Here is a 16,152-nt window from a genome sequence, read left to right as displayed (position 1 = left end):
TAACATTTACAACTGGGCGTTAAAGCATAGGATGAAAATAAATGGTTCTAAAAGTAAATCTATAACATTTTGTAAAACCCGAGAGGAAACTAGTCTTAATTACGAATTCAGTGGTGTTGTAATTCCGCAAGAACAATGTTGTAAATACCTAGGAGTGTATTTAAACTCCAAACTTTCTTGGGGAGAGCATGTTGATAATGTTACAGGCAAAGCATGGAGGGCACTTCACTTTATTATGAGAATCTTGAGAAAGGCTAGCCCCAAATCGAGGGAAATAGCATATCTAACATTAGTGCGACCGTTAATGGAATACGGAACTACATGTTGGGATCCCTATAGAATATATCAGATAAATTCCTTAGAAAGAATCCAGTATAGGGCAGCTAAATTTGTTAAAGGTAAAAGAGAAGATGGGAACGATACGATAAAAGAACTTAAATGGGAAACTTTGGAAAACAGACGTAGGAAAACTAGAATAACATCATTGTATAGAGCACAGCTAGGTCAGAAAGCATGGGTAGACATAACGGCTCGGTTAGAAAAGCCAACGTACTATGGTAGGAACGATCATGATTTTAAAATCAAATGTAGGAAACAGAAAACGGATGTAGGTAAATTCTCATTTTTAAATAGAACTATAAATGATTGGAATGACCTACCTGCAGCGGTCTTTGAGGGCTGTCCTTCCTTAAGGAGATTCAAGAATAATTTAAAGAGTTGTGTATAAAGTGAAAATTAAAATTAAGGTGACATTCAACATTTAATTTTTTAAGGTGGCATGTATTTATCTAGCCTGACGAGTTTACTTCCTTGGTTTGAATTGTAAATTATTTAAAAATAGCGTGTAAGAGGGCCTTAGACTAGAAATGTTTAGTTTAAATGTAGTTCTGTTTATAAGTATGCATAAGAATGCAATTATTTGACTTATTTGAACTGTTGTATCAGTGAAGCGAGGTGAGTCAGTGAAGTTATGGTTTTACAGTGCAGTGAACAGTTCCGATCAGTGATAATTTATAGCGTCAATGAAATGTGTTCTATAGTGTCAGTGAAATGTGTTACAGAGTGTCAGTGAAATGTGTGCTAAAGTGTCAGTGAAATGCGTCATAGTGCCACTACAGGGAATGAGATGAGAGTAAAGTGAAAGACTATTGAAAATTATGTAGGACCTATACATAATTATGTAGGTTGTGTTGTAAAATTAGGTGTTTTATTTTATGTTTTATTATTATTGTGTTAAATTGTATTGTGCATTCTTATTGTATTGTGTGTAAAATTGTATATGTGTTGTAAATTTTATTATGTATTGTAAATTTTATTGTGTATTGCTTATCATTTTAACTGTGTATTGTTAATATTGTATATACCACTGCCACCGGGTGCTTGCCCACTTGCAGTGTAAATAAATACATACATACATTTTGAGTTTTTGGATTAAAATCCCCAGAAATTTTCGTTAACAGCATTGTCCAATTCGTAAAGGAAAACAATAACTTGCTGTGTATGACCTGAAATATTTATGACCTGGTAATCAATGGGTTTCATAAGGTAAACAAATCGAAAAAAATGGATGGAATTCCTAATTCAATAAAATTATAGCAATTTCCCATAAACATATGGAAAATCATTGGAAGCTTACAACAGACAAAATGATAATCATACACTAATAAATCAACTAATTATAATTTACATGGCTATACGCTATAAACAAGGCCAATTTTCTTAATTCGTCGTCCACGTGGTCTAAAATATCATGCCCGAAAACTCGGTTATGAAAGGCGCGCTTGTTCGAGCCATCAAAACAAAGGAAATTCTTTAGATCCGGGATGATTGTGGGGAGTTAGGATGGGTACTGAAATCCGGTTAAATAAACCTCGTATACAGCTAGGAGGTAAACATGGCAACAACATGGTACACCAGTTTATGCAACTTTAGAAGAGTTCATTGCGCAAGACACTTTCGACATACATCGCACATGAATGATTTGTCGCCAGAATAGTAAGTTCGTCAATGTATTTTTAGGTAATTTCAATGTACAAAACTATTTCTACAGTCTTCATATTTCAATGGTTTCTCATCATGTTACATTACATTAAATATCCATGGTTCAAGAATTAAAACAGAAAATTAACATCCCAAATTTAAAAGAAAACTTACAAATTAAACCAATTCAACTGTATTAAATATAGAGTATAATCTAAATTTAACAGAAGAAATACTGAAATCAGAAGTAAACACTGAAATAATGAAACAATTGTCTTTAGAGACAATTAATATTAGGTACCCTCCACATAAGTGGCTTCAAATATACACTGACGGATCCTTGATCTCCAGAGAACAAGGTGCAGGTGCAGGTGTTACGTGCTGTCTCTTCTCACTTTATAAGATCTCTTGGATATGGAACAAGTTTTGATGGAGAAATCATTGCAATAAGTGAAAGTGTCAGGAATCTTCCATGCCACATCCATAAATTTAAAAATGCAGTTATATTGTCAGACTCCAAAGCAGCTATTGTATCAATAGTCTCTAAACACACATCTTCATCTCAAACAGCAGAAATAACTAAAATGCTCTCTCAATTAATAAGACTCAATAAAAGAATTGTACTCCAATGGATACCATCCCATTGTGGAATCCTGGGAAACGAGAATGCGGATGTTTTAGCAAAGAAGGGCAGCACTGTTACTTACAGACCTGTTACTAAATCTACGTATTACCCTGTGAAACGATTTATTAAGTCTACATACTTAGACTTCAACAAACAAAATTTGATAACACAATCTCAAGAGAAAAAAATGGAACTCTCTGGATCATAATCCACAGTTAATTCCCGATTTACCACGCAAATCGTCTATAGCTGCATTTAGATTGGCAACAGGCCATGACTGTTTGGCCAAGCACCTGCATGGAATTGGAATATGTCAGTCCCCTAACTGCCCACTGTGCAACTCAAATCAAGAAATGGATTCGGAACACGTCAACATTTGTGCTTCAGTTGCTGACCATAACAATAACTCACTTCCTTACTGGCTTTTAAGGAACCCGGAGGTTCATGGCCGCCCTCGCACAAGCCCGCCATAGGTCCCTATCCTGAGGAAGATTAATCCAGTCTCTATCATCATAACCCACCTCCCTCAAATCCATTATAATATTATCTTCCCATCTACGTCTCGGCCTCCTCAAAAGTCTCTTCCCCCTGGCCTTCCAACTAACACTCTATATGCATTTCTGGATTCGCCCATACGTGCTACATGCTCTGCCCATCTCAAACGTCTGGATTTAAGGTTCCTAATTATGTCAGGTGAAGAATACAATGCGTGCAGTTCTGCGTTGTGTAACCTTCTCCATTCTCCTGTAACTTCATCCCTCTTAGCCCCAAATATTTTCCTAAGCACCTTATTCTCAAATAGCCTTCACCTATGTTCCTCTCTCAAAGTGAGAGTCCAAGTTTTACAACCATAAAGAACAACCGGTAATATAACTGTTTTATAAATTCTGTCAGATTTTTTGACAGCAGACTGGATGATAAAAGCTTCTCAACCGAATAATAACAGGCATTTCCCATATTTATTCTGTGTTTAATTTCCTCCCGAGTAATATTTATATTTGATAGTGTTGCTCCCAGATATTTGAATTTTTCCACCTCTTCAAAAGATAAATGTCCAATTTTTATATTTCCATTTCGTACGATATTCTCGTCACGAGACATAAACATATATTTTGTCTTTTCGGGATTTACTTCCAAACCTCTCTCTTTACTTGCTTCGAGTAAAATTACCGTGTTTTCCCTAATCGTTTGTGGATTTTCTCCTAACATATTCACGTCAACCGCAGAGACAAGCAGCAGATGTAACCCGTTCAATTCCAAACCCTCTCTGTTATCCTGCACTTTCCTAATGGCATACTCCACCATTATGTTATATTAAATACAATTCTAGGTTACTCTTTTGTGGGAAGCAGTTTCCACAAATAAAGTTTTTCACCGGCTTGCTAACATTGATGTCGGGATACGAGAGCGCTTTCCGAAGATGTATTTCAACGATGTCTCGTTAATGCTGGAGTTCATTTTATAGGTTACTACTTTGTGGGAAACAGTTTCCGCAAATATCTCATTCGAATGGTTTTCAACTTTTATGCCGCCCTTCATGTCTTTTTAGATTACCCTGGTAGGTAAAAAACATTCCACAAACATCACACTTGAACGGTTTCTCACCAGTATGCCGCCTTGCATGCCTTTTTAAATCACTTGACTCCGCGAAACACTTTCCGCAGGTATCACATTGGAAAGATTTTTCAAGGGTATGTTGACGTCTATGCCTTATTAGAGGATTCCAATGCGAAAAACTCTCTCCACAAACTTCACATAATAATGGTTTCTCACCAGTGTGGTAACGTCTATGCGTTATCAAGGTATTAGACTGTGCAAAACATTTTCCACAATCTTCACATTTGAACGGTGTGTCACGACTATGTTGCACTACATGAAGTTTCAGGTAACTACGCTGCTGGAAGCCCTTTCCACAAACAACACATTCGAATGGTTTCTCACCAATATGCAGAGTTTCATGTTTTTTTAGGTAACAGCCCTTAGAGAAGCACTTTCCACAAACATTGCATTTAAAAGGTCTGTCATCAGTTTGTTGGGGATCATGACTTTTTGCGTCTGTATGGCTTTTCAAATTACCCGAAGTCGAACACTTTTCAGAAACATCGCATTTGAATCTCTTGTCACCAATATGAGCCCTAAAATCATTATTTGTAGAGAAAACAGAATGCTTCCCAGCGTCACAATTAGTCACGTTTGCTTCATGTGCAAATCCTTCACACTTTGATGATATTGTTTGGTCATTGGAATCTGCGAAACTATCATAAAAATATATAATCACTCAATAAAATAACAATCATTAACATTCACAACAATCATTAAACCGTAAGGAATCACAATTACAAACTAGAACTCAATTACAGGTTACAGGATCATATTCGTATTATTTACATTTAATATAGATACGCAAAAGTAACATCAGTCACTCATAGAGTATACTCGTATATATTTTCTTCCCCCACTCTCTGGTGTAGAGTGAACGCACAGAAGATTAAATGTATGCACGGTATATAATCAACAGTAATCTCACTAGAGGTTTTGATTTATCTAGAGAAAATCAAAACTAGACTGGGATTTAATGGACTATTACACGATTGGAAGAAAATATATAAAGTACTCTAATACAATAAAATATTAATCGATGTACTAAAATGTTATTTTACTAAAGTTAGATTCACCAAAACTTTTCAACGGAGCCGTCATTTTCAGTTGACTGTCGCTGCGATAAAGAAATGACGATAGTAAAGCATGTTTTATAGTACCGTAAAGAATTTGCAGTTTGAAATATTGGCAAACAAAGAAACAAATGGTAGGGTGGTGATAAAAACAGAAGAAATTATATAAAGATCAGAAGAAATAAAGTACTCTAATACTATAAAACAGATAGGCTATTAATTGACTTACTAAAATTCTATTTCACTAATGTTCCCTTCACCAAAACCTTTGAAAGGAACCGCCATTTTCAGTCGAAAACAAAATAATGACGATCACAAAGCATGTTTTATAGTATCATAAAGAATTTGTAGTTTGAAATGTTGGCAAACAAACAAATGCTAGGGAAGTGATAAAACTGTACGATAAGCAGCCATGATTGGTCGAAACACGACCTTTTGCACCATTTTATTGTCAAAATTATGATGTAGTTAAAGTGTAGTGTAAGTCACTATAAATCTAGATGTGCAGCATACATGGCCGGGCACAGTATGTGGGTAGGAAAAGACGTTAAAAATAATAAAATGAAAGAATTTGGACCTACATTAAGCCAGTGATGGAACTGTACTTCGCACATGATTAAATGTCTGATCATGATCCGTAATAGCAGAGAAGTTAAATCTGACCATAGCATTGAATGAAAAATCCTTATTATTATGAATAAACATTGTGAGATTCTGAATATGACAGTTTGGATCATCCACCATCTTTCGATGTACAATGGAAAGTGACATCCAAATTTAAATTCAAACCGAAGTTTCTAAAAAAAAAAATGTATTCCTTGAATATAAATTCTTACGGAAGGTTCTATTTTATATCTGTGGCTTTCTATTAGAATGTAGTAACTGCCACAGTTTTAAACAGCAAGTATGAAGTTGGTCTAGACATTCAAAACGTTATTTATTCAATTATTGATGAAGAATCACAATGCATTTCTTTACCCTGTCGTTGAGAACAGTGAAATGGCAAGAGTATTAATTTCCAATCTGGTTAAATATTGGAGCAAAGTTTTATGGTACACGAGAAAGAAACTTAAGCATTCAATTCTAAGAAATACCATTACTAGAATCATTAACCCTCTTCCAATAGCAAACTTCCAGGTACAATGGGGTGATTATTTTGACAAAAACTTGTCATAAAATACAATATGAGTCACGTGCTCTCATAGTTCGTGAAAGTAAACAGTCACCTAAGCCGAGTTCTCATAGAAAAAACTATTAAGGAGAGATGTGTGCGTAGATTTACTTACAGTATTATTGATTTTAGCTTTCTGATGCAAGAAGTCCACAATCCACAACCTGTCAATCATAGCTTAAGACTACAACACCAAAAGATAGCCTATACTTGTAGATTTTGTGCTACAAAGATTTCACAAGGTTTCCTTCACGACACGGGAATTTTTAATCAGTTCGATTAATTTGCTTAAAACATATTTTATTGGTTACTCGGATTTCAAAATTAGTCCATTAATGGATTAGATCATCAGCTCTAATTATGTTAATACAGAGGAAACTATTTTGAGTAATTTCGTTAAGTTAATTAACATATACAGGGTAAAAGTAATTAAACCGACAAACTCCGGGAGGTTGTGTGGGACATCAATGTCATATTGTCTTGCGAGGCACTATTTTTGGAGGATAAATGACCTTAATGTAACACAAACCATTGCCTTGTTTTTATTGCTTGAATCTCTTATAAAACATTTACACACCAAAATCACTGCAAAAGATGTTCAAAAACATTTACACACCAAAAGATGTAAAAAAACAAGTACACACCAAAATCATTCCTTAGAATTGAATGCTTAAGTTTCTTTTTCATGTACCATAAAACTTTGCTCCAATATTTAACCAGATTGGAAATTAATACTCATGCCATTCCACTGTTCTGAATGACAGGGTAAAGAAATGCATTGTAACTGTTCATCAAGAATTGAATAAATAACGTTTTGAATGTCCAGACCAACTGCAAAAGATGTTCAAAAACATTTACACACCAAAATCACTGCGAAATAAGTTTGAAAACATTTATACACCAAAATCACTGCGAAATAAGTTTGAAAACATTCACACATCACAATCATTGCAAAGATGTTCAAAAATACCTCCATACATAGGTTACATTGGCAAGACAGGGATTGTCTAATGAGGTGAAAGACTTCTAGATTGTCTTTTATGTCCTCTGCTGCAGCAAATATCAAACCACCAGATCGGCTGAAGGGGTTAGGTACAGCTTACAGCAGTAACATTTTTGGAAATATTAAACATTTTTCTCCTCCATTACTGTATCTTGTACAATAATGAAAATTGGTATGTGTAAAACAGTGTCCTTCTGATATATGAAAAAAATATTTTCATGATTAAAAAAATATATATATTATTTTTATTTATTTATTTATTTTTTTCAAAATTCATAATGGTGGTAGTTCATGCAGTGATAAAGCGTTTCTCTCATAACTCATAAACTTATTAACTCTTTCATATCCTCTCCCTTTTATTTCATTACTGAAACTCATGATTACAATAATTTTTTTTTTATTTTGTGTTAGAAGAAAATACTGATATTTGACCATTTTTAAAATGAATTTATTTTTTATCAATCTATCGAAGATAGAGAAGTGATCTTACATCATAATGTAAATATGACATGCATAAATGCACACAAACAATTTCATTACAGAATGTTGGATAGTTTTTGAGTGATATGGAAAACTCTTCATCACTGCACAGTGAACTAAATTTTGAAAAATAAATAAATAAATAAAAATAAAAATAAAATAAAATAAAAAGCTGTAATAATTTTTTTTTAATCGTAAAAATATTTTTTCATATAGCAGAACTGTGTTTTACACATACTGTACTCCAACCACGAGAAAGTCTCCAGGGAATGAAACGAAGCGAGGTGATGCTGTGAATGAATGCCAATGTCATGTCATAAGATCACACACGTGGATACTCGTATCTCTATTGGCTATCTCTCAAAGCGCAAACCATAACAGTGGTATACAAATTTTTATACTACCCTAGTTACAAAATTAGATCACTGTTAATCTCCTGGTCTTTTAATCCCTCCATACAGGAAATAACATATGCAGGAGAGCGCATGATTTTTAAACTGACGTTGTAACTAATATTATCTATCTACTTCACTCCAATAGATGACGCAATAGTAAGCACATTCCTTTCACAGTTTATCTCCTGGTTGGAGAACAGTACTAATTTTCATTATTGTACAAGACACAGCAGTGGAGGAAAAAAATGTTGAATATTTCCAAAATTTTACTGCTGTAAGCTGTACCTAACCCCTTAATAAAGCACTGCACTGGGACAAGACGTACAATAAAATGTGAATTTGTAGAGTCGTCATGAACTGAAGAACGCATATGCCTTCTGCCGGTTTAATGAAGCCTCTGAGGAAAATATGATATTGGAGAAAACCGATTGTTGTGATGTCCCATAGAATCTCCCAAAGTTAGTCAGTTTAATTACTTGTTACCCTGTATTAATTCATTATTAGGAATAAGTGACTTTAAATGATTCGAGACAACAGGAACTAACTGAAAAACATAAGTAAAATTGAAAACCACAAATACATTCCCGATATTATAATCATAATTATAAGTGCAGTATAATATTTGCAGAGTAACAATATATGATGGACTGAACAAAACAATTAGTTAGACTGTAGTAGCTACACAGACAGATGACTGGTAAGGGTTTGTAATTCAGTAAGAGTACACTAGATACGATTTGCGAAATAGTAACGAAGAAAAGGAGGGAAGAATGAGTAGAAAACGTCGGAATACAAAGACCCAGTGAGCAGTGTTGCCACGACCTATTCACGAAAATCAGGAGAAAACCATCGAAAAAAAACAGGATATTACAGTAGATTAATTAAACATGAATTTTCTCTTCTTATTATAATATTAATTACAAAACAGTGTATACTTAAGAAAGATGATACTGTTTTATTACTATATAGCACATCCCTAACCAATGAAATTGAACACTTTTGCTAAATATTACTACTTCATCTTTACTCAGCGTATGTAAATAAGTCATACAATTTTTTTTTACACAGTAATGTCCCATTGACAATGTTTCGCATTAAAATGTATTAATCAGGAGTTTTTTTGTATATTGACAAACGATTTTAGATAGAACAAGATTTATTTTAAAGATGATATTAAAGACAGTGCTGCATTAACTGCGATTATAACAGACGAAAAACGATCCCTTTTCCTGTTTTTGCATAACTACCTTTTAACTGTTCATGATTTTCACACTCTGATTTATAATTCTGCGAAGAAGTATTTACTCTTCTTTCTTGCTGGGACACTTTCACTCATTTTAAAAGATCACTGTGCACGATATGTAACACAAAAATACCATTACTTACACTTTACTCTCTCACTGTTTCACGTGTTCTTGCTCTTTAAGCATCATTGTGGTGACGCGTTATGAGTAGGGAGACACAACGAGCTAGAAGAATATTCTTACTTCTAGCTCGTTGGGGAGACAAATGAAAACATCGTTTGACTTGTGTATAAGATGGAAAAGTAAGACATGGTGACATAATATAATATGTAATAAATTTAAAATCCGGGCATAGAACCAGGTGACTCCAGCATGCCAAGAACGAAGGAGAAATTCGTACTTTTGACAAAAAAAGAAGTAGAGCAGTAGATTCAATGGAAAAACAGGAAATCTCCTGCTTAATCACTAGGTATGGCAACACTGCCAGTGAGGGAAGTGAGGCGGTAGGCTATGCATCGGTATGGAATATCGCCACTGGTTTCTATGGCCAGAAAACATACCGTTAGTGAAAAAATGTAATCCGTAAAAATTTGTTTATACATTTCTTCACAGCAAAGAGTACCATTTGTTTGCTTCGTAAATCTAAACCACAGCCTTCTGGAACTGTATTCAACGTAGAATAATTACTCTTCTCGGGTTCTCAGCCAGATGAGTTGGAGATTTGCTTCATGGTGAAGAAAAACTTCAGGAATTCCAAGAATACCTGAACAATATCCACCCGAACATCCAGTTCACGAAAGAAGTGGAAAAAGACGGATGTCTCCCCTTCTTAGACATTCTCATCTCCAGGAAGCCAGATGGCACACTGGGTCACAGCGTATACAGGAAACCTATGCATACGGATCTATATCTGAATGGACGCAGCCACCACCACCCAGCACAGAAACGAACGGTCCTGTCGACTCTTCTGCACAGGGCGAGAGGGATTTCGGACAAAGAGAGTCTCCCTTCTGAGATCCGTCACCTACGTAAGATGTACCAACAGAACAACTTCGGCAACAGGGAAATCGGTCTGGCCCTCAGAAGGGCCTTTTCAGACAAACCACCCGCCGAGGAACAAGAGCAGATGAAGGGCATGGCACACATCCTGTTCTATGGCCCCATCTCGGGCAAGATTGGCAGACTGCTAAGAAAACACGGGATTAAGACCATCCATAAGCCGCCCACAAAGATCCAGAACTTGCTGAGACCAGTTAAGGACGACCTTGGTCTTAGGACACCTAGTGTCTACAAAATACCTTGTGAGTGTGAGAAATGCTACATCGGACAGACAGGACACACCATTATGGAACACTGCAAGGAATATCAACGCAGCATAAGACTATAATACCCCGCTAAGTCTGCAGTAGCCCAACACAGCCTAGAAACTGGTCACAAGGTAGATTTCGGCGCCAACACCATCTTGGACAAGACATCAGGTTACTGGGACTTGGTTATCAAGGAAGCCATCGAAATCCAGCTAGATGGCAATAATATCAACAGAGATGGAGGTCTACAGCTGAGTACAGCATGGAAACCTGCCATCAATACGCTTAGACCACCAGCACACGGCAGACAGTCGGGACCAGGAACTAGCTCCTGATTGGCTACCGTTTCCACCAACCAGAATGCGTCTGGCGGTCGGGACTAGGAGCTAGCTACTGATTGGCCCGAAGCGGGAAGCCCTACTTTTGCATATATACCGGCTAGACATGGTCCCATATCACTTCATTCCCTGAAGAAGATGGCAGAGGTAGCCGTCGAAAGCTGGAAGCAAATCTCCAACTCACCTGGCTGAGAACCTGAGAACAGTTATTCTACATCAAACGCCGGGAAAGCCTCAAGTATTCAACGTGTATTTAGACACGTTTATTTGAGAAGTTAACCTCTGGAATGCTTGAAAGGTTAGTACAGCGAATAGGGATTACAAAGAATGGACACTTAGCGAATTTTCCTGTGTTTTGTTTCTCTGTGCACCGGCGTTTAGTTCCACTTTCAAGCACTAGAGGTTAGTGTAATCGAGCACACACTAAAATAATAATTCTGTCGAGGACTTGCAAAAGGGGACAAGTCCACGAAAAAATTATTTTTAGGTTTTTATGCCATCTTGTTTATCTCGTAGATGGGTTCTGGATAGTATATGTAAAGTTGCAGAAGGTATTAGATCCACTGCTAAAAACATGTTTCAATTGACCACACTTTTGCAAAACGGGACTAGTCCTGTGTACATTAGGATGCAGAAAGGAACAAGCACCACAGATTACAATAATTAATAATTTATTTATTTAATCTGGCAGAGCTAAGGCCAGTAGGCCTTCTCTTCCGCCCAGCTAGACTCTAATTCTAATTGAATACAATTGCTTACATAGTTATTACATCTAGACCATAAAACAACATGAAAGTAAATAATGAAAGTTGGATAAGTAATGTTAGTGTGACAATAATAAACATTGGTAAGAAATAGTTATAATAATAATAATAATAATAATAATAATAATAATAATAATAATAATAATAATGAGATAATTTTGATATTTATCTGTGATATATATATATATATATATATATATATATATATATATATATATATATATATATATATATAACCATTAAACATTGAGAAACCTCAAAAGCTATTATTGTTAACAAGAATTGTTAGAAAAATATTTCGTTAGCCTATTCTTAAATTGGTTTGATGTCTGACAGTCCCTGACATTATTCGGTAGAGAATTCGAAAGCCGAGGAACAGCCACAGTGAAAGAAGATGAATATGAGGATGTTCGGTGGGAGGGAATGGATAATATTAAGGAGTGTTGTAATGTGTGTCTAGGTTATGATGGGTGGATAAATTTTGAAAACGAGACGCAAGATAGACAGGAGTGGAGAAATGCAATATGTGAAAGAGAAGGGAAAGACAGTGGATTTTCCTACGATCTTCTAGACGGAGCCAGGACAACATTTCGAGGGATAGTGTTACGTGATCAGCCCGGCGAATATTGCAAACGAAACGGACGCACATATTATGAACACGTTGTAGTCTCTGTGCCGAAGTAACGCTTAGGTCAGTAAGCATCGCCTAAACGAGTGGATTAATGAGAGTACTTTTTTGCAGGTTTCTGCAACTTGAATGTTCCAATTTAAACTTTTATCCATATAAATACCTAGATTCTTTACTGATTCACTGAACGGAATTTCGGTGCCGTATATTTTAATAGGGGACAAATTTGGTATAGTGCTTAACAAACGTGAATGGCCCACAATGATTGACTGTGATTTTTCTGGATCTAGTTTAAGTCGGAATTTCCGTGTCCATGTCCAGATTGAGTCCAGATCGCCATTAATTTTAGTTATTGCATCATTTATTTCGTCAGTGTGGAATTTTATGTATATTTGAAGGTCGTCAACATAGAGATGGTGTGGGCAGTACTTTAGAGATTCTGATATGTCGTTAATATAAATTGTAAATTGTAAAGGGCCAAGAACTGATTCCTGTGGGATCAGATTGTATACAGGTTACAGAATGGGACAAGTCCTTAAGTTAGTCTATACCCATTGATAAGTAAGGCTGCAAAACCAGCAGAGTCTCATTACAATCGAGCTAAAAGCACAATAAAGCAATATCTACCCAGTGAATTAAATATAAAGACCTTGTGTGAGTATGTACCACAAACCCCGAACAAAAAGGTAAATATGACTATTTCAGAAATATTTTTGATACGGAATTTAACATAAGTTTTGCAACTCTAGCAACAAATTGTTGCTAAATATTTATACAAATGCAGGAAATAATTCGCAACGCAAGAAGACAAAGTGAAAAATCACAGTTATCTACTCAACTGAAGGCACAAAACCTGAAGGCCAAACAATTTTACCAGAGAATAAAATCCAATGATGGTGTTCTGATGCTGTCTTATGACTGTCACAAAAATCAAGTTTTACCGAAAGTTCCAGATCAAAAGGCATATTATTCTCGCCAGTTATACATTTCTAACTTCACAATCTGCATTGACTATTCAAACAATGCACAAACTCCTGCAAACACATTTCTCTATACTTGGTTTGAAAGTGAACATAAGAATGGCTTAAACGAAATAACTTCATGCTTATTTCATAGCTTAGGGCCGTATTCTTAAACGAGACTTTGGATGAAGACTTCCCAAAGTCGACTTTCGTAGTAAAGTTTAACTTTGTTAAAAGTCCTATTCATAGACAATACTTCTGAGACTTTGACTTCGGTAAGTCGAGATTTGACGATCTTGTTCTAATGTTGGCAATCAAAATCACTACCTTCTAAACGATTTAAATTTATAGATAGTTGAAATATAGTAGGTAGATCTTTACACCAATCGATAATAATTTGTTCTTCTACTTGGCCACAAAAAATCGCAACTTAGTTCGAACAGTCTTGTATATAACACAATTCGTAAATACAAAACATGATGGTAGATTTCATATGAAATAGTACTGCCTGTTAAGAATTTTGTTTTGAATATAACATTGATTGTAGTTATATTCGTTTCACATTAAGCCCTGAAATTATTTCACTGTAAAATAATTTTATTCTGAAGATATAGATGATAAGAAGATGCCACCAATGACAGACTATGAAAGAGACATATTATCCTGCTGTCAGATGCATAGTTATTCCCTGCTTATCTGCAGAAACTACTTAAAAATGATTTTAAATCAATATGCAGAAAACATTATTATGACGACAGCAGGATTATAAATTAACTGCATATCCAACTATATAACCTATCCTTTATAGAATTACATAGTCAAAATGAATATTAAGCTATCAATCCTTACTGGTACCTGTAGCGTGTAATCGCGATGAAATAAATTGTATTATTTATTGGTGGAACAGACAATCTTTCTTGATTATTCATCAATGAAAGTTGAAACATGACGAGGTATTTATTACTGTCTGTTTATCAAATCTGTACCTTGATTTTAATTTATAATCGATAATAATACGCTAAGGAACATAAGAAGCTTTAAAATAAACTCCTAGATGTCCTCACTATTCTCGGAAAATTCAACAATTTTCCAAATATCAGCCATTTTCCTTATGTTCACGAACGAAAGTCAAAGTCAAAGTCTAGGTTTTCGGCGACTTCGAAGGAAAGTCACGACTGAAGTTTACTTTCCTCAAAGTGTTGACTGTGAATAGGAAAATGGTGACTTTGTACTTTCCAAAGTCAACTTTGGTCCAAAGTGTCGTCTATGAATACGACACTTAAACAGCATAGACTTGTCCAATATCCACAAAAATTAGCTATTCTGTGATGGCTGTGGTGTCCATAACAAAAACCAGATTGTTTTGGGAGTGTTGAGCAAATGGCTTACCACCAATGCTGCTGCAACTATTAAAGAAGTTGAATGCTTGTACACAATAGTTGGGCATTCATATTTGCCACCTGATAGGGTTTTCGGACAGCTGGTTAAGAAGATTAGGAGTATGTCCAGCATTGTTGTTCCAGATAAGTACTTAGAAATGTACAGAACTGAAGGCACTGTTATCAGAGTCTCGTCTGAAGGAGAGTGTCCCATGTATGACTCGAAAACAGCTGCCAAATCAGTTCTGAATATCCAGCTTCATACTTACTTACATACTGGCTTTTAAGGAACCCGGAGGTTCATTGCCGCCCTCACATAAGCCCGCCATTGGTCCCTATCCTGAGCAAGATTAATCCATTCTCTATCATCATATCCCAACTCCCTCAACTCCATTTTAATATTATCTTCCCATCTACACTTAGGCCTCCCTAAAGGTCTTTTTCCCTCCGGCCTCCCAACTAATACTCTATATGCATTCCTGGATTCGCCCATACATGCTACATGCCCTGCCCATCTCAAACGTCTGGATTTAATGTTCCTAATTATGTCACGTGAAGAATACAATGCGTGCAGTTCTGTGTTGTGTAACTTTCTCCATTCTCCTGTAACTTCATCCCTCTTAGCCCCAAATATTTTCCTAAGCATCTTATTCTCAAACACCCTTAATCTATGTTCCTCTCTCAAAGTGAGAGTCCAAGTTTCACAACCATACAGAACAACCGGTAATATAACTGTTTTATAAATTCTTTCAGATTTTTCGACAGCAGACTGGATGATAAAAGTTTCTCAACCGAATAATAACAGGCATTTCCCATATTTATTCTGTGTTTAATTTACTCCCGAGTATGATTTATATTTGTTACTGTTGCTCCCAGATATTTGAACTTCTCCACCTCTTCAAAAGATAAATTTCCAATTTTTAGATTGCCATTTCGAACAATATTCTCGTCACGAGACATAATCATATACTTTGTCTTTACGGGATTTACTTCCAAACCTATCAATTTACTTGCTTCAAGTAAAATTTCTGTGTTTTCCCTAATCGTTTGTGGATTTTCTCCTAACATATTCATGTCATCTGCAAAGACAAGCAGCTGATGTAACCCGTTCAATTCCAAACCCTCTCTGTTATCCTAGACTTTCCTAATGGCATACTCTAGAGCAAAGTTAAAAAGTAAAGGTGACAGTGCATCTCCTAGCTTT

The 16,152-nt window shown here is 35.6% G+C and overlaps 1 protein-coding gene across 7 annotated transcripts in view; it reads right to left on the bottom strand.

Moving 5' to 3' along the window:
* The window catches only part of LOC138691789 (gastrula zinc finger protein XlCGF17.1-like), a 103,027-nt gene that overhangs the window by 33,864 nt on the left and 53,011 nt on the right, over positions 1-16,152 (bottom strand). For 4 of the 7 annotated variants that reach the window (XM_069814186.1, XM_069814189.1, XM_069814183.1 and 1 more), the window contains one exon: positions 1,858-4,860. The exons of 2 other annotated variants lie outside the window; for them this stretch is intronic. In XM_069814186.1, coding sequence (XP_069670287.1) covers positions 4,122-4,860 — 739 coding nt within the window. In that variant the 3' untranslated portion in view covers positions 1,858-4,121. Of the gene's footprint in view, positions 1-1,857; positions 4,861-16,152 lie in introns of those variants that run through there. One more of the 7 variants, XM_069814193.1, reaches the window with a different exon arrangement.

Source organism: Periplaneta americana, chromosome 16, assembly GCF_040183065.1.
Source record: "Periplaneta americana isolate PAMFEO1 chromosome 16, P.americana_PAMFEO1_priV1, whole genome shotgun sequence".
In the NCBI taxonomy this organism is placed as follows: Eukaryota; Metazoa; Arthropoda; class Insecta; order Blattodea; family Blattidae; genus Periplaneta; species Periplaneta americana.
The sequence above is the reverse complement of the archived record's forward strand: the minus strand, read 5'-3'. Positions and strand labels throughout refer to the sequence as shown.